The sequence below is a fragment of the Mauremys mutica genome, chromosome 4 (assembly GCF_020497125.1).
Source record: "Mauremys mutica isolate MM-2020 ecotype Southern chromosome 4, ASM2049712v1, whole genome shotgun sequence".
Taxonomy (NCBI): domain Eukaryota; kingdom Metazoa; phylum Chordata; order Testudines; family Geoemydidae; genus Mauremys; species Mauremys mutica.
Genome location: NC_059075.1, coordinates 104137151 through 104160388, shown reverse-complemented (window position 1 = coordinate 104160388; position 23238 = coordinate 104137151). Strand labels below are relative to the sequence as shown.

The 23238-nt window shown below is 41.1% G+C and overlaps 1 protein-coding gene across 1 annotated transcript in view; it reads left to right on the top strand.

Annotated features, from left to right (window-relative positions):
• ABCC8 (ATP binding cassette subfamily C member 8) overlaps positions 1–23238 on the top strand; it is a 140402-nt gene that overhangs the window by 54266 nt on the left and 62898 nt on the right. The window contains exons 9-16 of the mRNA XM_045017170.1: positions 1022–1156; positions 2737–2899; positions 11592–11632; positions 14697–14842; positions 20030–20135; positions 20369–20479; positions 22629–22704; positions 22793–22898. Coding sequence (XP_044873105.1) covers positions 1022–1156; positions 2737–2899; positions 11592–11632; positions 14697–14842; positions 20030–20135; positions 20369–20479; positions 22629–22704; positions 22793–22898 — 884 coding nt within the window. The remainder of the gene's footprint in view (positions 1–1021; positions 1157–2736; positions 2900–11591; positions 11633–14696; positions 14843–20029; positions 20136–20368; positions 20480–22628; positions 22705–22792; positions 22899–23238) is intronic.

The window sequence follows — 23238 nt, the reverse complement described above, 5'->3', positions numbered from 1 at the left end:
TTATAATGTACAGTGTGGCCTTTGTCTGCAGCAGTGCCATCACTGCACACTATAATATCCTGCTCTCTGCTTTAAATTCAAAATGAGTAAAATATCATCTGTATTTTTAACATTCTTTAATACTGTTCTCCATTGTGGGAAACTGCCACTCTTTTGTATGTATAAATCCCAATGAATGAAATTAGACTTTTCCCATGCATCATGGACTGAAAGATTGAGATCAAACTTGGAGCTATAGGTTTCTCCTTAATTAAAAAAAAATGGGGGGAGACAAAAATATGAGCAAGTATAATAAAGTACACATCATGTCATCCAATCACCAAGCGGGGGAAAGGGCTGTAGTAACTGTCAACAGCACAGCGAGAAATACCAAATGAAAAGATTTTCAACTATTTTTATTGTTTATATTACAGTAGCACCTATGGTACTTTGTTGCAATACAGAGCACTGCCATATTCTGTATATGGTATTATCTATAACAGGGAATCCAGGCAGTACAGAAATGTACAGCAAGCTTTTCTAAACTTCTTGCAATCTGAGATTAAAAACACACAGCCCACCAATGAAAGAAGATCCCTGTATGTTTATTTGGAATCACACTGGAACATCCATATTTTTCCACACGAAGCTGTGCTTTTTCTACCAGTAGTAAGTTAATGAGACTCTGAGCAGGGTAAATTGACCATAATTATGGGTTTGGTTTGGGTTTGGGTTTTTTGGGGTTTTTTTTGTACTTTGGCTTGACCTCTGCTCCTCCCATCTTTGTTCAGACCACATTCCTTCCTTGGAGATTGCATAGTTTTGATGGATTTTAAACACTTTACGTGGTAGGTTGGTAATGCAGCATATCAAGCAAAACTTCTGAGGTTGTACGTGAAACCCTGAGGCAGGCTTTGTCATAGTGAATTGCTGTTTTTCAGCACACAATCCAGGGGCATTTATGGCCTTCACTGTCTGCTTATTCTTTGCTGTGCGTCTACAATGAGGTAATTCCTTGTCTTTTCACCCTTTCTTACATCAGATTATTGTAGGTGTGCTTCTGCTCTACTACCTGCTTGGAATCAGTGCCTTAATTGGAGCAGTAGTGATCATAGTTCTTGCACCTGTCCAGTATTTTGTGGCAACGAAACTCTCACAGGCCCAAAGAAGCACATTGGTAAGTATCTCTGGTATTTCTTCATTCATCTGCATTTAGAATTGCAAAGCTAAGCCTATGACATTGACCAAATACTGCCTGTCAAAGATTTTGTAACATTCTAGTATGTCAAAGGCAGGATGTGAAAGTGATGAAAAGACAAGCAGCAAGGACACAATTTGTCTTAGAATTATTCTCTTAAATGGTTGGGGTTTTTTTCTCTTTACAGTAACTTGAGATTTGATCATTCTTCTCCTTTCCTGTCTTATAAATTAAAACTCAGTCAATGATCATTGTGTCCACTGAAATGCTATTGTACATAATAGAGCCAAATGCTCATCCCACACAAAGCCCCCAAAAATGAACCTAGTTGTGGGGGAGGGAGGGCATAGAGAGAAGGACTCCTACAGGGGCTCAGAACCAAGTCACAGAGCATAGGCGCAGGAACTAGTGGTGCGGGGGATTGCTGCAGAATCCTGAGGTCCCGGCTGCCAGCCACGTATGCTTGGGGCCCCAGCTCTGTGGGGTGGACAGGGATAAGGGGGCTGGCTTTCAGCACGCCCACTATTAAAAATGTTCCAGCGCCACTGTCACAGAGTATCGGTGCAAACACACCTGGCTATTACTGTAGCCTCTGAAAAGTACTAGCAGCCACGCAACATGATACATGTGGGGGTTTGGTCAGTAGAACCCCATAGTTTGCATAGCCACTGGTCATCCCTTAACCCTGCCCTGGACTTGCACTTATATTCTCCCCCCACCCAATCACCTGCATTGCTGCAGCCCAAGTTGGCACGGATCAGTGCTTCACAGCACAAAGAATGTGGAGCCCCCCTCTGAAGCCTGTCCCTATACTCAGTTGAATCACTATTTCATTGCCTCTCCAGCCATGTGAGCCCATTTAGGGGGTCAGGGGACAAGATTTGCTCCCTGAGATCTACTTTGCCCTGAGTATGCACAAGTAGCACTGAGTATTAATGGGAGTTATACATAAGTATCCCCACCTCCAAATACCTTCCATAGTATCAACTCCTCTAGAAATGTGTGTGGCCTCCATCCTCATATCTGATCAATAATGGGTTGCCTTGGAGAAAAAGAAACGAATTACGAAACAACATATGTGTTCAATTTAGTACATCATTACTAGCACATTATACAGTGGCAGTCTGTGTGGCTTTTAATTACCATGTAAAAATGTTTATTTCAGATTGTCAGCAGCTACTGAGATTTACTTTATGTGGGGATATTTCATTACACAGTGAAAATTCAGCAAACATTCTTGGCACTAGAAGTCATGCCAACCCCTGGGTGTGTCTGAAAGCCCCTGTAGGGGTGAGATTTTCATTAGCAGCTAGGTGATTTAGGAGCACCAGTCCCATTGAAAGTCAGTGGGACTTTGTGCTCCTAAGTCACCTAGACACTTCTGAAAATCACACCCCTAGAAAGGGACAGTTGAGTAGGCAGAGCCATTGAAAATATTATTGACTGATTACTGTATGCAACCAGCTGGGGACTGCAGGCAGTTTACACAATGACACAGATCCTCATTCTAAGGTGCTCTAGTAATCCTCCTTAAATTAATTTACATGTAATTGTTGCAGGAATATTCCAATGAGAGACTGAAGAAAACAAATGAGATGCTTCGGGGCATTAAACTCCTTAAACTCTATGCCTGGGAACATATCTTTCACAGCAGTGTGGAGGAAACCCGGCAAAAAGAAATGACCAGCCTTAAGGCCTTTGCTCTCTATACCTCCATATCAAGTAAGCTGCTTCCTTATCACACTGATGAGCTCATGTACTGGTACATTATTATCTCCTAATGAGTTTACCATTTCTCAGCTGCTGTAGATCCTGCTGCTTTAGGGTCTGATCCCATACTCCTTATTGTGCAGGCAGATCTTCCCTTTGATTCAATAGAGTTCGGTTTATGCATGTGTGCCCTGAATAATTAGGCCCTTAATGAGCTAAAGAAACCTAATATCTACAAAATGTGTCAATTCAAGTATCCATAGAATTTTTTCTCTTTTACAAAATGTGAATTTGGAGGTCAGGGTGAAAGACAAATAGCAGCAGCTAGAGGAGGGCTCCCTAGGGGAGTTTAGTGCTGTGTAGCCTTCCTCCTCTGACTCTGCCTATGCTCCCCAATCCTGTCTAGCATCACTTTCTTTTTTTCCAGTCTTAAGCCTCACTGGAATGGAGAGTGCCAGCTATGTGATGGTTTTATGATGTGTGCAAATTAAACTAGCATTTGTACCTGGGTCTGCAGATTTGAAAAGTCATCACAATTCCTTGTACAGCCCCAGTAATCCAGGATTAGCTGAACTTCAAGCTACAAAACCTTGTGCAAGATAGCTGATTTAGGGCCTGTTGTTGCACTGGTGAAAAAGCCTGCTTGTATAGCACTTCCACTTTGAGAATTGGCTGGCTAGGGTAGCTGAGATTACTCAACAGAAGTAGTCTATGTTGCTGCCTGTGGAACAGTAATAGGATCATACTGGAGTTGGGGAGTTCCAAAGGCAAAGCAGAAATATTTGGTTTTATTCAGGACAACACAGTGTCTTGCTGTGCATCATTTAGGGTTGTAAAAAATTCCTGGAGGTTCAGACTAGGAGTAACTGCCTAATTGCTGTTTTAATTGGATCTGTGATTTCATAGGGATTTTTCCTATGAACAACAGACAGCTAAAAAATGTAGAAAAGTGCTGCAAAAGGCCCTTATTGACTTATGGCTTTATTTCCAATGTGATTTCATAGTACGTTGTATCACAGTACCACGTATCAAGCAAAATACACCTCGGTACAGAACAAGGAGTAATGATCTCAAGTTACAGTGGGGGAGGTTTAGGTTGGATATTAGGAAAAACTTTTTCACTAGGAGAGTGGTGAAGCACTGGAATGGGTTATCTAGGGAGGTGGTGAAATCTCCTTCCTCAGAGTTTTTTAAGGTCAGGCTTGACAAAGCCCAGTCTGAGATGATTTAGTTGGGGATTGGTCCTGCTTTGAGCAGGGGGTTGGATTAGATGACCTCCTGAGGTCCCTTCCAACCCTGATATTCTATGATTCTATGGTAATGAGGCTGCAGAACAGAAAGATATCACAGGCTTCTTACCTAAATGGTTTCATTATGAAACTATGGTGATTCTCAGCAGGATCCTAGTATTCTGGGGATGGGTGAAGCTGTGAGACCCTAAGCAATTTTCAGCATTCCAAGGTTTTTTTTATTCCCTCTTCAATCTTACTTCGTCTCATAGCCTTCTGTAAAGCATTTACTCTCCCTCTGAGTTGAGCTGAGCCAAGCCTATAATTAAAGAGGTTGTAAAAAGTTCCTATAACCTCAGGTCAGGAGTATCTGTATCTTTGCTGCTTTAACTTAGGCCATGTTTACACTACAAACTTACATCAGCAGAACTATGTTGCTTAGGGGCATGAAAAATCCACACCCCAGAGTGATGCAGTTATAACAACCTAACCCCTGGTGTAGACAGCGCTATATTGACAGGAGAACTTCTCCCATTGACATAGTTATAGCCTCTCACGGAGGTGGATTAACTATGCCAATGAGAGATGCTCTCCCATTAGCATTGTAGCATCTGCAGATGGAAAAGCACAGTACCTGATCCCAGATTTAAGGTGTTCAGTTAATTTCCTTTTTTCTCAGTTCTGTTTCCCTTTGTCCAAGGACAATGCTTTTGACAGAATCCAACTCATCTGCAATACCTGAACTCGGAAATACATTTCTTTTAAAAACACTTCAATATACCACATTTGCCTGACAATGGTAATGCATCCTTTTGTTTGTTTGTTTGTTTAAAATAGTTTCATTTAAAGAAATTAATTGGCCCCATTGAAATAACTGGCAAAACTCCCATAGACTTCTATAAAATCAGGATTTCACCTCCAGTCCTGACTACAACAACAATTTTCCCTCTACCCACAAGTGAATCAGTTGGATAGGTCACTGTTACAATCATACACTGGAGGAGAATATTGCCGGTGGGCAGTCTGCAGCAAAAGAGGGTCTATCCATGACCAAACTTTGCTGGGTTCTCTGCTTACACATGCACAAAAACCAAATCTATGTACTTCAAAACTACCACAGGTAAATTTCAAATACAGTGGCTTAGTGGATTTAAGAAACCCAGAGCTCTAGGATGCAAATTTCTTAAAGGCCTTAGAAAGACATTCCTTATCAAAGGTCCTGCATCAAAATTTCTCCATATTTCATACATGTGACAACTGTGCAGCAGAAAGGTCATGGGGGACAGAGTTAAGGTTGTTTTGAACTTGAGCACAAACATTTCATTTTATCTTTTTTTAAAATGTAAACGTAACTTTGAATTTTCCAGGCTTTTAAACATTTTTTGGTTGTTTTGTGTGGGGGAGGAGGAATCATTTTCTTTTTTAAAAAAATTGCCTAATTATTGATCAATATTTACAATTTAATTCTAGCTTTAACCAAGTTTTTGCCTGGAAATATAAATATATGCAATATTCATTATTGCAAACATTCTAAATAAGAATTAGAGCTACATTAACATGACAAATTCATTTTTTAAACATACAGAACATGAAAAAATGGAGTACATTTTCAGGATTCATTAAAGATCTTTTTTAATATTTGAAAACAGGAAGGATAGTCTACCAATGTCTAACAGCACATTAAATCCTTCTGGGAGTTCATGTCCAAAAAATGACAGCCAAGGAGTCAGCCAAAACTGTTTGAGGGTCAAATGAGGATATTCCGCAGGAGAAGATAAAATAACTTGGGAATATTTTTACTGTCTGAACATTGACTAAGCCTGGTGAGAGGAAAAGACAGGCATGGATATAAATAAAAATTGAGGTTAACCTCTTTCTTTAGTATTACGAAACTACTGATATTTACCTATGATAGATGCAATGAGGTATCTTATAATATGCTTAGGCTTGGAAAAAGTAGATTTTTATCAGTAAATGTCAGTAAACATCAACTTCACTGTACACACATGAACTGGAAAAAAATATTTCCATCAGTAATATTTGAAATGTACAGATAGGCAAAGTAAGAAAATACTGCTTGAGAACTTCTTAGAGTTTGATTTTAGGATATTTACTTTGTATATTATGGCAGGTGATGTTAACAATTGAGGTTTTAACTGTTCTAGAACTTTAATGATAGCAGAAATTGAGATAAAAACGTTAATTATTGTGTGACCTCTTTTAATTTTCTATAACTGTGAAAATTTAAATCAATAAAAATTGAAAAAATGCTTAGAACCCATAATTTTGAACTGTGAATATGTAAATCAATAATTGAAAAGAATGCTTACAAATATAGATAGCTATAAAAATAATAAACCCCCCATAAAAATCAAATTCTGCCAAGCAAAAATATAAGAACATAAGAATGCTCATACTGAGTCAGACCAGTGGTCCATCTAGCCCGGTATCATGTCTCTGATAATGGCCAGTGCCAGATGCTTCAGAGAGTATGAGCAGAACAGGGCAATTATCAAATGATCGATGCCCTGTCATCCAGTCCCAGCTTCTTGCAATTGGAAGTTTAAGGACGCCTGGAACATGGGGTTGCCTCCCTGACCATCTTGGCTAATAGCCATTGATGGACCTTCCTCCGTGAACTTATCTAATTCCTTTTTGAACCCATTTATACTTTTGCCTTCACAACAGCCTGTGGTAATGAGTTGCACAGTTTGCTCGCGCGCGTGTGTGTGTGTGTGTGTGTGTGTGTGAGAGAGAGAGAGAGAGAGAGAGAGAGAAGAAGTGCTTCTTTATATTTGTTTTAAACCTACTGTTTTGTTTTAAAACTGCCTATTAATATCATCAGGTGACTGTTAGTTCTATGTGAAGGGTTAATAACACTTCCCTATTCACTTCCTCTATCTCATGCATGATTTCATAGACCTCTGTCATATCCCCGCTAAGATGTCTCTTCTAAGCTGAACAGTCCTCGTCTTTTTAGTTGTTCCATACCCCAACTCATTTTTGTTGCCCTTCTCTGCACCTTTTCCAATTCTAATATATCTGTTTTGAGATGGGGTGACCAGAACTGCACACAGTATTCAAGGTGTGGGTGTATCATGGTTTTATATGGTAGCATTGTGATATTTTCTGTTTTATTATTTATCTCTTTCCTAATAGTTGGTACCATTGTTACCTTTTTTTGACTGCCACTGAACCCTGAGAGAATGTTTTCAGAGAATGTGCATGACTTTGCACTTTTCAACATTGAATTTCATCTGCCATTTTGTGACGTAATGGCCCAATTTAGTGAGATCCCTTTGTAGCTCTTTGCAGTGAGCTTAGGACTTAACTATCTTGAATAATTTTGTATCATCTGCAAATTTTTCCATGCCACTGTTGACCCACTTTTCCAGATCATTTATGAATATATTGAATATCACAGGTCCTAGTACAGATCCTTGGAAGAACCTGCTATTTACCTCTCTCTCCATTGTAAAAACTGGCCATTTATTCTTACACTTTGTTTTCTATCTTTTAACCAGTTACTGACCCATGAAAGGACCCTCCCTCTTACCCCATAGCTGCTTAATTTGCTTATGAGCTTTTAATGAGGGACCTTGTCAAAGGCTTTCTGAAAGTCCAAGTATGCTATATCAACTGGATCACTCTTGTCCACATGCTTATTGGCATCCTCAAACAATTCTGATAAATTGGTGAGGTATAATTTCCCTTAACAAAAGCTGTGTTGATTCTTCCCCAACATACCATGTTTATTGGTGTCTGCTTTATATTGTTCTTTACTATAGTTTCAACCAGTTTGTCTGGTACTGAAGTTATGCTTACTGGCCTGTAATTGCCAGAATCGCTTCTGGAGATTTTTTAAAAAATTGATGTTATGTCAGCTACTCTTCAGTTATCTGGTACAGAGGCTCATTTAAGCAATAGGTTACATGCCACAGTGAGTAGTTCTTCAATTTCATATTTGAGTTCCTTCAGAACTCTGGGGTGAACACCATCTGGTCCTGGTGATTTAGTATTGTTTTAATTTATCAGTTTGTTCTAAAACCTCCTTTATTGACACTTCAATCTGGGACAGTTCCTCAGATTTGTCACATAAAAAGAATGACATAGCTGTGGGGGGGTCTCCATATCCCATATCCTCTGCAGCAAAGACCAATATAAAGAGTCCTTGAGTGCTGCTTGATCATCCAATGGTCCCACTGACTGGCAGGCTTCTTGTTTTGAAGGCTAGTTGCTCTTCAAATTCTTTTTTGGATTGCCTTATTATACTTTACATTTGACTTGCTAGAGCTTATGCTTCTTTCTGTTTTCCTCACTAGGATCTGACTTCCAGTTTTTAAACGATGCCTTTTTGCCTCTAACCACCTCTTTTACTCTATAGTTTAGCCAAGGTGGCATTTTTTGGTCCTCTTACCGTGTGTGTGTGTGTGTTAATTTGGAGTATACATTTAGTTTAAAAACATCTATTATGATGTTTTTAACTAGTCTTCATGCAGTTTGCAGGCATTTCACCCTTGCAACTGTTCCTTTTAATTTCCGTTTAACTAGCTTCATTTTTGTGTAGTCTCCCTTTATGAAGTTGAATGCTACTGTAGTGGGTTTCATTGGAATTTTTCCCCTACAAGGATGTTAATGATCACTATTACCAAGCAGGTCAGCTACATTCACCTCTTGGGCCAGATCCTGTGCTCCACTTAAGACTAAATCAAGTATTGCCTCTTTCCTTGTGGGTTCCAAGCTGCTCCATGAAGCAGTCATTTAATGTATATAGAAATATTGTCTCAGCATCTCTTACTAAGATGATATATACCCAGTCAATTTGAGAATACTTGAAATCCCCCATTATTTTTGCAGTTTCTGTCTTTGTAGCCTCTCTAATCTCCCTGACCATAGTTACTGTAGCCATTCTCATCAGGTGGTCGGTAGTATATTCCTTTTACTATACTCTTATTATTCAAACATGGAATTTCTATCCATGGTTCTATGATGCTTTGGTTCATTTAAGATTTTTGACACTCATTTGACTCTGTGATTTCTTTCACATATAGTGCCACTCTCTCACTGATGTGACCCACTCTTTCATTCCTATATATTTTGGGTGACCAGATAGCAAATCTGAAAAATCGGGACAGGGGGTGGCAGATAATAGGAGCCTATATAAGAAAAAGATCCCAAAATCGGGACATCTGGTCACCCTATATATATTTTTGTACCCTGGTTACTGTGTCCCATTGATTATCTTAATTCCACCAAGTTTCCGTGATGCCTGTTATATCAATATCCTCATTTAATACCAGGCACTCCAATTCCCCCATCTTATTATTTAGACTTCTAGCATTTGTATATAAGCACTTGTGCATTTTGCCAATATTCTGTTGCTTGCCTTCATGTGTTATATTTAAATAGGACTTTTTTCTTTTACATGTGTGTGTTCCTCACTAGCTCCTACTTGTACTTTACCAACTTCTTCCCAGTCCTCTTTACTAGGATATAGAGTTCCCCCACTAATAAATCCATCCCTAATATGCCTAATGCCCCTCTTAAAAGAGATTTGAGAGAGTGCTATGTTCAGTAATGATAACAAGCAGATGTCTTTCCCATTCTTGTGGGTTAACTACCGGTATTGTACAGAGTGACCTGAAGAAAAACTCCGTGTGCTCTTGAAAGATTCTCTCTCTCTCACCAATAGAAGTTGGTCCACTAAAAGATATTACCTCACCCACCTTGTCTTTTTAATATCCTAGGATGTTGTAACATGGCTACAACAGCACTGCACATTGCACAAATTGCATAACTGCATAAATCCCAGGCCTTTCCACTAGTGGGTGCAGGAAGCTTGAGAACAAAATACTTAATTAAATCAGTGGCTCTTTAAAACAAATTACTAGAATATATACAAATGAGTAATCTGTGACCTTTCTAAATTCACCTCTTACTACAGTGAGAAAAATATTTAACTTAGGGAAAGGAATTAATTTTCTTGATTTTTTTCAATAGATTTTACATTTTTAATCTCTGTTTCTCAATTATATTTAGATAGTGAAATAAGATTGGGCAAAACAAAAGCTCAAGGAAATGAGTTTAGATAGAGGGGTGAGTAGCTTGTGACGTGACCACAGCTGATTCTGACACGAACAAGCAAGGTTCTTTCTGTGCTTCCAAATAGATAATTAGTCATTATGTAGAGTTGTTAGTTTATATTCATGTCCGGTCTGAAAGTGGACCCCAGCCAGAAGCCACATTCTTTCCAGTCCCCAACCATCTGTGCTTAATAACCTGGCCATATTAGAGAATTCAATGGCACCATGCCACAGGAGGGACCATACAGCTAGAGGACAGAGAGGAAACTACAGTTCATTATTTGTATTGCAACAGCACCTGTAGGCCCCATCATATTTAGGCACTGTACAAATACATATCAAGAGACAGTCCCCATCCTATAGAGGTTACAATCTAAAAGAACAAGATTGATAAAACCAGTATTATTATCCCTATCTCCCAGATGAGGAATGAGTCACAGAGAGTCAAGTGGCTTGTCGAAAGGTCACAGAGGAAGTCATTGGCAGAGCTTGGAATAGAAGCCAGGCATTCTGAAGCCCAGGTCACTGCCTTAATCACAAGAACACCTTTTTTCCCACTATGTGAAGAGATTTCAGCTCTAACCCTATCATCAGGGATCTGCAGCTTTTTCAGACCATTCTCTGCAGCTTTTGGGACCATTCTCTGCAGGTTCCTGACCTAAGCAACCCCATTCCTTTCCCTTTCTGTTAGATCACAAACCCTGGCTCATCGAAGAGATGATTACAAGAAAATATCAGTATAAAAACTTGTCACCCTTCCGACCCCTCTCTCCTTTCCTTGTTGTTTTTTACCAGAGGAGAAACTGTAGTCCTGCAATTTTATAATAGAACCTTTAAATGATTCTCTCCTGAAATAGCAAAATAGGATGGGCCAAATCCATTCCTGGGGTATACAGGGAATGACTCCGTTGAAGCCAGGGATTAATCTGATCTTCCAGCAGTAACCTGACAGTTAACTCCTGTCTCAAAATGCTTCTGTTACTGTAATCATGATTGTAATTATTTTGGAATGTTATTGAGTGGACGATATGTCAGAAGTGGCACAGTTGCTACCTATTGCACCAAAAGAGTACCAGGAACAAAAATTGTACTTCCTATTGACAGTGCAATGCAATGTATAAGCCAATAATCTATTCATACAGTGATTTGATAGTTGCTCTGTATTTTGACAATCTGGAGTGCAATATACTGTGGGCACCATAAAAAAAATACAAATATATTGGCTGCAGTAGTTAAATTTACCACAGTATTTGTGAATTTCTCCTATTCTAAGCATAGGAAATGCCATGATAATGTCAAATACTAGTTTATATTATATACTCATTATATTGTAAATATTTTTGACCGCTGAGTACAGACTATCTAAATAGTGATGCATGTTTTCCTTCACAGTTTTCATGAATGCAGCAATACCAATTGCAGCTGTACTTACAGTAAGTATGAACTTTTTAAAATAGCAATGTTTATAAGCCAGGTCTACCTGGTTTTCTTAAAGTGAAGGCTGGTAAATTCCAAACTGAGATCTGTCAAATACTACACCAGAAACACCTGATTTCACTTGCTTTTGCTAGTTTAAAAAGAAGTGTCTACATGGGTTATTAAATATTACTTCCCTAGTGGCTAAAGGGGTAAGCTGTAGGCATGATGTAGCTTTCTTTTTAGTAAGGATTTTGACATAGTCCCACATTATATTCTCATAAGCAAACTAGGGAAATTTGGTCATGGTGAAATTACTGTAAAATGGATGCAAAACTGTTAAAACACCATATTCAGAGAACAGTTATCCATAGCTGGCTGTTAAACGGGGGGGACAAATCTTGTGGGGTCCTGTAAGGATCCATCCTGGGTCTGGTACTATTCAATATTTTCTTTAATGACTTGGATAATGGAGAGGAGAGTATGCTTATAAAATTTGTGTATGACCCCAAGCTGGGAGGGGTTGCAGGCACTTTGAAAGACAGGACTGGAATTCAAAAGGACCTTGACAAATTGGAGAATTGGTCTGAAATCAGCAAGATGAAATTCAGTAAAGACACATGCAAAGTACTACACTTGGGAAGGAGAAATCAGATGTACAAATACAAAATGGGAAATAACTGGCTGGGTGGTAGTACTGCAGAAAAAGATTTTAGGTTTAACATGGATCACAAATTGAATACATTCTGGAGTGCATTAACAAGAGTGTTTTATGTAAGATATGGGAGGCAATTGTTCACTCTGCTTGGCACTGATGAGGCCTCACCTGGAGTACTGGGTCCAGTTTTAGGTGCCACACTTCAGAAAGATGGGAACAAATTGGAGAGAGTCCAGAGGAGAGCATGTTTTAGTCTTGAGAAAAGAAGACTGAGGAGAGATATGATAAGTAAGGCTGCAATTTTGTCACGGAGGTCATGGAAGTCACGGATTCCGTGACTTTTGCAGCTGCAATGTCTGGTGTGGCTGATCCTGGGGCCAGATGCTCGGGCGCCCTGCAGCCAGCCACACCAGGCGCTGCTGGAGTGACCCTGGGGCCAGCCACACCGGCTGCTTCCCAGGCGGTCCCGGGGCAGCTGGCCTCAGGGAGTGCCCAAGCAGTGGTCCCTGGGGCCTTGGAGCAGGGGTGGCTGGGGGTAGTCAGCCCCCACGGCCAGTGCAGGGGCTAGCCGTCAGCTCCCAGGCCCCCGCAGCAGCGGTGTACTGAGCCCCCCCGGAGCAGCAGCTCCCTGGGCCCTAAGAGCTGCTAAGTTTTAGTCAGGGGTATTTATATAGTAAAAGTCATGGACAGGTCACGGGCCCTGAATTTTTTTTTATTGCCCGTGACCTGTCCATGACTTTTACTAAAAATACCTGTTACTAAATCTTAGCCTTACTGATAAGTCTTCAAATACATTACGGTCTGTTTATAAAGAGGGATGGTGATCAATTGTTTTCCATGGCCACTGAAGGTGAGATAACAAGTAATGGGCTTAATCTGCAGGAAGGAAGATTTAAATTAGATATTAGGGAAAACTTTCTAACTATAAGGATAGTTAAGCTCTTGAACATACTTCCAAGGAACTTTGTAGAATCTCCATCATTGGAGGTTTTTAAGAACAGGTTAGACAAACAAGTGTCAGGGATGGTGTAGGCATACTTGGTCCTACCTCACCACAGGGTTGGATTAGATGACCTCTAAAGGTCCTTCCCAGCCCTACATTTCTATGATTCTGTAATGGTCCAACCTGGTTCTCATTGGAGTGGGAACAGAACTATATAGAACAAAATCCTTATTCTTCCCAGGCTCACCACAGATCTGGGACTGTGTCTGCACTGAGCTTTTTCTTAACCTTTTCCACAGTGTCAGAAGCCCTAGTGCAGGTCTACTGGTGGTAGTCACGGTGGGAGCATGAGTGCAGACAATACCACAGGCATTTTTATCATTGTATCCTCTAACCCTGCTTAGAACAAGTCTAGACAAACATGGTTGTAAAATCACTGACACCTTATCTGTACTCATGCTCTACATAGGGGACTACAACCTATGGAGCTAAAATGGTTCCAGTACAATGAGGAAAAATTTTAAGCTCAGTGTAGACCAGGCCTTCAGGAGAGAAAGACCATAATGATTTGCATGTTGAGGAGTAATTACTGAGCTCATGCAATAAATATCAGAAAATAGAATCCCGGGGGACTTTGTTTGAATGAGACTGGATTGAAAACTGTGCAAGGAGCTCAGAACATGGCCCACTATGGATCTGGTTATTCAGGACTAGATATTCTGTATATGGTGTGACATGATTTGAAGTGCCATTCTAGCAAAGTTGTTTTTTTTTCTCAATCATAAATGATCTCATCATTAAATGTTTCCATTAAAACATATATGGGTCTTGCCTGTTTGTTCGTTCTTTTATTTATTTGCTCCTGCTGTTCAAGTCTCTGGGGCACTGGGACTGCTCCCTTACAGCACCCCTCACAATTTATCATAGCCCTGAACCTTGTCTCTCTCTCGCACGTGCACGCGCGCCTATAGAGCTGGCCAGGTGCCCCAGGAAGCAGGCTGCACCATTCAAAGGGATGGAGCAGTGTCCAGACCCCCCCGTCTCACTGCAGAACTATGGGAGGGGTAGTACCTCTAGGACACAATCCCTCCCGGAGATCTTGCTATGGTTGGGTGGCTCCATATTAACAACCCGTGTGTGTGTACTAGTGCTTAAATGCTATAATCTGACCCTTAGTGTGCTTGTCTCTTTTTGCTTATCACACAACCAAAATTATGCCTCTTGCCACTGGATTAAAGGAATTACAACAACGTGAGACCAAAAGCTGAGACCCTAAAAATCTTCTTACATAACTGATGTATGAACAGCAAATTGTAACAAATGTATGATGACTGCCAGGAGGAGCTCTGCAGTGGCTGGTTGCATGATGTTTCCCAATTGAAACAATAAACTGCCCATTACATGATTGAGAATACAGTGCAATGTGAAATGTTTTCTGTGTTTGCTTCTTTTAAGACTTTTAATCACTGTATCTTTGTAGACATTTGTGGTCCATGCCCACCTGACTGGAAATGCTGACTTCTCCCCATCAGTGGCCTTTGCCTCACTCTCCCTCTTTCACATTCTTGTCACCCCACTGTTCCTGCTCTCCAGTGTGGTCAGATCTACTGTCAAAGCTCTGGTCAGGTAAGAGTTGCTGGACAAAACCTCCCTCCATTTGAGAGTCATTATTGTTCAGTTCCCCAATGTGTAATTCAAAAATAATGCTGTGGTTATTTTTCACCATTATTTGGAAATTGCTTTCCAACCTCTTACCGTAAGTGTTGTCCTATGTTATGCTCGGAATTAGGCAGAATAGAGCTAACTATCCTGACACTGCAGCCATTTACACCAGCAGAGAATTTGGCCATGTGTATTTTAAACTGATATTTACTGCTTGTTAATAAATTATTGTATGGTCCACTGTGTAGATTTTGTCATGTAAAATGAACATCACTGTGGTGGCTACAGTGTATTCTGTGCTGTGCTCTGTGTAGGTGCGTGTGTGCGTGCGCACACGTGTGTGTATATAGAAACAGGAAATACGCGATAAAAGCTCATTTAAGTTTTTGGTTTTTTTGTTTAAAATCGGCTATATGTCCCATCCACCCACCCACATACAAATATGTGGAAGGGAACAAAATAATCAGAAAAGCACATGGACATCAATATGTATCACTTGGGCTGCATTCTTTTCCCCTGATTCTGGCTGCAAGTCCAGGGAGCATTAGATTTTAGCAGGGAAAGCTCTGTGATAGAACAATTTTAAATAAAAATTTTGAAGTCAACAGGGAAAAAATTCAGTGAATAAATTCTCAATCTGGACCAAATGAATTTCCTTTTCATAATGAATGTGCTTAATGTTTGTCAAAGTCCAAGTTCCCCTGAGCCAATGGCTCATCAGGCTAATGTGGTTAAGACACATCAATTTCATAGCCAACTGTATGCAAGAGAGTGTTGTGGCCAACAATAGTGATAGCAGAACTAACACTTCAGTCTTTAACAAGCCAAACCCCCATTCATTTCAGTGGTGGTTTTGTCTGATCAAAGACTTCAGGATTGAATAAAATGATTCTTAGCACTTATCCTCTACAAAGTGCTTTATAAACATTAATTCATGTTTTCTACCTCTTTGTGACATTACATATAGTTCTCTAAGGCCTTACCAAAACAATGGACCAGATCCTGTCTCATGCTTAATTCTACCTGTGTTATTCTAGTAGTGCAAAGAGGAATTAAACAGAGATCTGAGGATTCCTCCAATGTGGCAAAATCATCCAGCAATGTAAAGCCAATGTAGCCATCTCTATGCACACCCTCCTTCCAAGTGTATGCGGGCAGTGACTGGAATAGAGTCCTCTCCTGCAATTCCCAGCTAGTGTAGCAGTCCACCGGGGACTACTACAGGTTGGCAAACTGGGCTTGTGGCCTGCATTGGATCCGTCTCAGGATCATGGAGATTCCAATGGCCCTTACAGTACCTCACCCTGTCAGCTGCACCAAGCACATATTTGGGCACGGCTAATGATTCCGCTGTAGAACTTCTCACAGTTTGTAAATAGTTAGTGGCATGGTTGCCTCGGGACAGGGTTTCTGTTCATGCACAAATGGTTCAAACAGATTTAGGCCAGAAGGGACCACCAGATCATCTAGTCTGACCTCCTGTCCACCACAAGCCACCAGCACCTGTGCACTAAACGGAACAGAAGTGAAATTAGACAAAAGTATTACAGCCCTTAGGAGACTCCACTATTATGTGCTACAGGCAGAGAATAGGAGGAACTGAGGTTTACCAGTGCGTGAGGTCCCTGCTTACAATGGCAGGGAATTGATTAAGTAAGATTAAGACCCAGATAGCCATGTGTCACTCTTGTTAGCAGTGCCCTTAGCTACTATTTGGTTGCCTTCTTGCTACCAAGTTATTGCCCTGTTATTTGGAATGTAGGCAGGACTGGCTCAGACTACATAACCATGCTGTCATGTTCTCCTTCCTCCCTGCTGTCTGTGTGGTAAGAATCTGAGTCCATTGTTCTTTTACTTGTGGAAACACAACTGCAGAGTGCACACAAATCAATTGTTTGCTGTAATTGTGCCCTTCTGTTTCATCTTTCTACTAATGAACATCTTATCAGTAAGGTCAGATAAAGGTAACCTAACTTGATAGAGTATAAATTTGGCTTTCTTCAGCCTCTGAGACAACCTGAACTGGCCTGTAAACAAACACACCTGTAGTTTGTTAAATAGCCAGCAACTGAAAAAAACTGTCTGATTAAGTGAAGCAAAATAAGTTCCAGGAGTGGGACCGGCCCAGGAGGAACACAAACTGGGACAAGATTGCAGTTCCATTGCAGTTCTTCACACTTCCATTTCACAGCTCCAGGCAGGTTAACATTGGCCAGAATATTTAATACAGGATGATCTACAGGATAATGTATCCTCTCTAATAACCTTGACAGCTTTTTTGATTCTTCAGCTAGTGTCCAAATTAAAAGCATCATAGTGGATTTCGCTGACACTGTCAAAACAAATGTCAGTTAAATTCATATTGGGCCCAGTCCAGCTGAAAAACAGCTTCAAGGCTTTTGTGCCATTTGGTATCCATAAACCTCACAGGACAAGTAGGCTGGGAGACTGTTTATGATTCAGAAAGGGAATTACCCTCCAGTGGCAGAAAGGCCACTAACAAGGTGAGGAATTCAGAAGTTTCTATTTGAAAAGCAGTTTTAATCTGCATGGTGTTTGGTATAAAAATAAAACCAAGCAGCTGACTGGTTTAGCTACTGCTAAAAGGTGGAGAAGACATAAAGGATGAAGGACACAGCCACGCAACTTTTCCTCATTGGAGGTGTATAGTAGCAACCCTGGTATTTGGTATCTGAGTGGGATTCATATGAAACCAAGTGTGCAATTAGCTCTGCAAATAACCACCATAACCTAATCAATATGTCCAATCTGATGGTTAAAAATAAGTTCCCTAGTGGAGATATCAGAAATCCAGAAACTATAGCTTCAGCTTGTGAAACTGCTGTGTCAGCCACAGCGCTGTAACACGTATACGTTTAGTACTTAAAAGAATGTAACTGTGTAGCACTATGGGAAGCAAGCCATCATCATTCCTCACAGGATTAAGTTACCGTATTTGACGGTATGTGCAGCTGCACCAGCAACAGGAGGAGAAGGAGAATAATCCGATGGTTAGGAATCATCTTAGCAGCTAGAAGACTTGTCTCATGTTCTGAAGTAACACTGTTGACATTCCAAGTACCTCCATCTTGATGCAAAATCTCAGAAGGAGCAGAGAGGCCAAAACATAGGATCAGAGGGTGCAAGTGTGACATGGCTTTACATGGATATATAGAGAAGAAAAACATGCTTGCAGCCTCTCACCCTTCCTTCCCAGTGCAGCTGCACAAAGGCCTCTCCTATCTGCAGACCCTGTCCATGGAGGGGCATGGGAACTGCACATCTCCAGAGACACACAGCACTCCAGAAGGGCCATGCTGCTCACTCGGTCATCTGAATCAGTCTGCAGGACTGAGGAAGCAGGCAGCATTATTCTAAAGGATGATGCAGCCTAGGTAGTCTGTGTACTCATGGGGTAGGCCTCATGGGGGTGGGGTTGTGTACAGTCTTGCTCTCATTTTCCTAAGAAGGAGAATGGGTGTACAGCTCCACATCAGCCCCTACACAGGACAATGGTTAAAACCAGTTTGGCCCAGTACAGTCAGTTAGAAAATCTCTAGTAGATTATTTAGTGCACCCCACTGAAAGGACAGGATTGTTCCCAACATTATTTTCTATTGCTTTGTCCAGTTTAGATATAGTGACACGATGTTACCACCTCCTCCCTTGGTCTAACATACCTCCCCATTGAGAACTGTTGTCCTGGTATTCATCATTACTCCTAGCTAAATCCCTTTGCCCCACACTAGATAATTAATTCCCCTCTTTGGTTTTTAAATTCTTCAGATGCTTGTAGACACTAGACCAGATTCACTCCCTAGTCAAGCAAACCATGGCATCGGTCCCTTGGCCACAGGAAGGTTGCCCAAGGTGGACAGGTGGATTTGTGCTGGCACCAGGGCCCAGCAACCACCTCTGTATTGGGGAGCCCACAGGTGGCCTGCACCAATCCCAAAGTGGGTAGTGGTGGCCGTACAGGGAATGTGTCCAAGGCAGCCACAGATGAACTGATTCAGAGCATCAACCTGGTAAGTGGAGCTCCAATGGAGTCCTTAAAGGAAACTAAAGCTAACCTCCCAAGGAGAAACCCCCAGTGAGCGAGTGCAGTATAAATACTGCCTGCTGTCCTCACCAAGGGCTCCCCTGCCCAGAATGGCACACCAAGGCACGGTTTGTACCTCACTATGCTAATATGGCACACTCAGTGTAGCTCCCCACATTTTTGCCCATTGAGCTGAGAGACATATTTAAATCAGTTATTTCAGCCCTGCTTCATAAATCGGTACCTCCAGCACCTCCTCGTTTTGGTTGCTGCTATTTGAACTCCTTCCCTGTTATCACAGTCTTTTTGGTACTGAGTTGTTCAGGATTTAATCCATTATTCTAGTGCTGCAGAATGAATGTGCCTATTGTCTCAGCAGTGTACATGGATGGACACTGTAAAGCATATGCAGCCACTCAGGAGAATCAACATTATGGGCTGTGATTGGATAAAGATATTTAGCCTCCTAACAAACTAAATGTTAAATATTCAGGGAGTATTTTTTTCATTCTTCTTTAATGCTGGTCTCCAGGATTCTTTTTACAATTGTATTTGTTAGGCAGGTCTGCCTCTGTAAACACACTGGGCCAGCTTCATCCTTAGTGCCACAATGGGCTAACATACCCCACTGAAGCTGACACGGTTGATGAATTTGTCCCATTGAACAGGCTCTCTTGAGGTCCTAATTCTTGTCAGTTTGCTCAGGACTAATTGTGTGGTACTTCATTAATTCAAGTGACCTATTAATGGTTTTGCTTTAGCGTGTGGCTTCAAAAATGAGCTGTGATTAAGTTTAATCCCTATCTCACTGTTTAAACTAAAGAAATATTTTGTCCTAATTTCTCCTTCCTAGACACTGACAGTATGAGTAGAAGAAGGACCCAAGAAGTATCTAAAATAATTATTGATCGTGATGGCAGAACACTGCACAGTTTTTAAATTTCACTGCAGAAATATCCCTTACTGCATATTTTTATAGAGAACAAATGTATAAGCCACCCAGTAAACTGAACAGCTGGGGCACTGCAGTGGGTATCCTCTAATGAACATTGCACTGATCAAAAATTTTGCATTCTGCATTCTGCCCAATCCCTTTTCTCTGCTTTCAGTGTGCAGAAACTGAGTGAATTTTTGTCAAGTGAAGAAATTGGAGAAGAACATGATAAATGTTCAGAGCCAAGAAGTGCAGACAACCACAGCAAATACCAGGTGGTTGTAAGTAATAATGTTCAGTTGTACACTGTGTGGGTGGACTGATTTACTCCCCTTGCTAATTCCTGACAGATCACTCCAATAATCTTGTTCACTTCCTACTAATTAATGGCTGCAATTGAAAAAATCCATCTTAATATCCCATTTCCTGTAGATCATAACATGAGTGTTTTGAAGGCACTCTCCTGGTCCCATCACCATTCACCATGTATTTCTGTCTTCCTGATCCTGCACAGCCCCTCAAAGTTGTTAACCGTAAGAGGCCTGCCAGAGAAGACTGGAACAATTACAGCTCTCACATGAGAAGACCTGTTAACATCACAGAAGGAGATGATTTTTGTGTAAAGGTGATATTAAGGTCACTCTTTCTAATAATGCTGTTACTAAATTTGACTAATAATCATTTGTGAACTCCTACAGCAAGGTTCCAAGTTCAAAAATTAATGGATAACCTAGAGCTGCCAGACACCTAATTCCACTCAAAGAAACCAAAGGCAAAGAGTAACTTTTATTCCCACTGTTTCCCAAAGAAGTTATTGCCATCCATTTTGCTTCAAGTAAAGAACAGATTGCTGAATTGATTTTCAATGTATTGCTTTTGAATAGTTGTGTGTATGTCCTCCTTAAAGCTCCTTCAGCCCTTCTACAGTTCATGTGTTTTTGAATAATTAGCCCTGACCTCAAAACAAATTCCTCCAGCTTCTCCAAAGAAAGGATTAGAAGCCCCTAATCCACTTTAAAGATGGATGTGTCTGACTTGCTATAGAACTGTTTGGCAGCAGCAAATGTTGATAGCTGTTATAATGATGGAGTTATTTGTTTAGCCTGTCTATGACAGCATACGCGTCCCTGACACAACAAAATGAGTGATATCTGTGCCAGTTCATTTACTACTAAAGGGACTAAGTAGGACGACTGGTTAGTGCATTAGCTGTTACACTCTGAAGACTCCGGTACATATCCTGACTCAGCTCAGAGGTGAAATGGGATTACTGTTCTGATTTTTGAGTCCTTGAACCCTTCAAGCCTGGGGCAGACTGCCAGGAAGATAGGCTCCTTCTCAGAGATCCACTCTTTCTGGGGAAAAGAACATCAGGCAGTGCTGAGACAAGAGAGAGAATTTTGCAGCCCCCAGGACTCTGGAATGGTAGTGATATAGCCAGAGACAATGGGTGCAGGATTTGACTGCAAATAGGGTAGGAAAAAAAATGATCAAGGGCCAGCTGCCAGCAACTGTAATTTTTGGCTCCCTCAGCTGTCACCATTGTCACAAGCTGACCCAAGGCTGCTCCCAAGCCCCTGGTGTTCCTGGCTTCTCTTTCATCCCAGACAGTTCAACGCTGTTCCTTTCCCCGGTGAGTCTTTTTTTTCAAGTGAGGATTCCTTGGCTGCCTTCTTTCTTCTGGAGAGACAGGGAAGGACCCCAAAGCCTTTCTCTCATTTTTTCTTGGGGGCTCCCCAAGGTAACAAATGTCACTTTTCCCCTGTGGAAGTTGCAAGCCAACACAAAAAGATGCCCTGTTCTACCTCTCTCCCAGGTCCAAACATGCTGGGCCTGACTGATCTCTTACATCGCTGTAAACCCGTTGGCTTCTTCGGTGGAGTCATTCCCTGCTTCTCTCTCAGTAAGAGAGGACAAGCAGCCCAATTTATTTACTGTATTGGAAAATTGCTCCTCAAGTCCCCATTTATTGGAGTGTCACAGGAAAGCCTCACTCCAGTTAAAGCCCTGGAGCACTACTTTACAGTAATTTTTAAAAGGAGTAAAGAAAAGATCAGATAAATCCAGGTGAGGGGAAAAGTTACCTCCAAACTTGGCAGAGAATCATACATAAGAAGCACAAAAGAAAATAGCATAAGAGTGATGATTGGCAGCAATACCTAATTTCTGCTTCAGAAGATGTATTATGTGAAAAATTCTGTAAGCCTGTTATACTTGGGATTCTGACTGCAGTTATGTATAAAGAGTGGCATTCCGGGGTCTACAGAGCGCAGCCAAGGCCCTTGAACCATTTAAGTGATACATAGACCTGGTGCTTGCTCTCTGCACAGGGATGAATGTCACCCATATTTTGCATCCTGATATATTCCTATCACTTAAGATGTGGCAAACCCACAAGGTAACCTGCAGCATTTGTAGTAGAATCACACGAAGGCTGACACATGCACATAAAGAGCTGGTTAAATTGTTTTAATTTTCAGAATTTCATCAGAATTATTTCACACAATAATTCAAAAACTTTTCACCAAAGCTTTTCACCATTTTCCAACCAGCTCTCACACTCACATGGGTGCAGAGTATTATATACAGAAAGGGAGGCCCCTTTTTGAAAATCAGGCCCTGAAAGCCTCAGCTTTACTTCTTTGAGCAGAGGCAACCTCTGGTCCCATGTCCAATTTAAGGATGACAACGGATATTTCTCTCATACGCCAAAAACAAACAGGTGTGCCCTGACGCTGTTTTTCCATTTTTCATTTCTCAACATATTGCCATAGATCACAAATGGATTTTTCACCTGGACACCTGAAGGATCTGCGACATTGTCCAACATTGATATCCGAATCCCTCAAGGTAAAAAACCACAGCAGATGTATAGAATAACACATGTTCAGCAAATGTCTGGTAATCAGAACCTCAAATATGCTTTCCACTCTCCCAGGTCAGTTAACAATGATCGTAGGACAGGTGGGCTGTGGTAAGTCTTCACTCTTGCTAGCGACACTTGGGGAGATGCAGAAGACTTCCGGGAACGTATTCTGGAACAGGTAACTATTTAAAGATTTCATGTTTGTGCTGAATGGTAATAGGTTAGAAAAGGGCCAGATTCTACCCTCAGAGCCATGTGCACAGCTCTTGTGAATTCAGTGTGTGTTGTGGACACGTATCCAAGGAGAGAATTTAGTCCTAAAGGTCACCATGTCTCATCAATGGTCTCGCATCATAGATATTGGATAAATCGCAATATGCTCAGGATACTTCCCTGATGCACCTGGCCTGCTTTGTGGGCCATGCTGGGGGAGCGTAGTCTTGTCCATATGTTCTTCTCAAGGGGACACAGAAGAAGTTGTTCTTGTGCTCCCAAAAGGGCAGGCCGTAGTTAGGTCT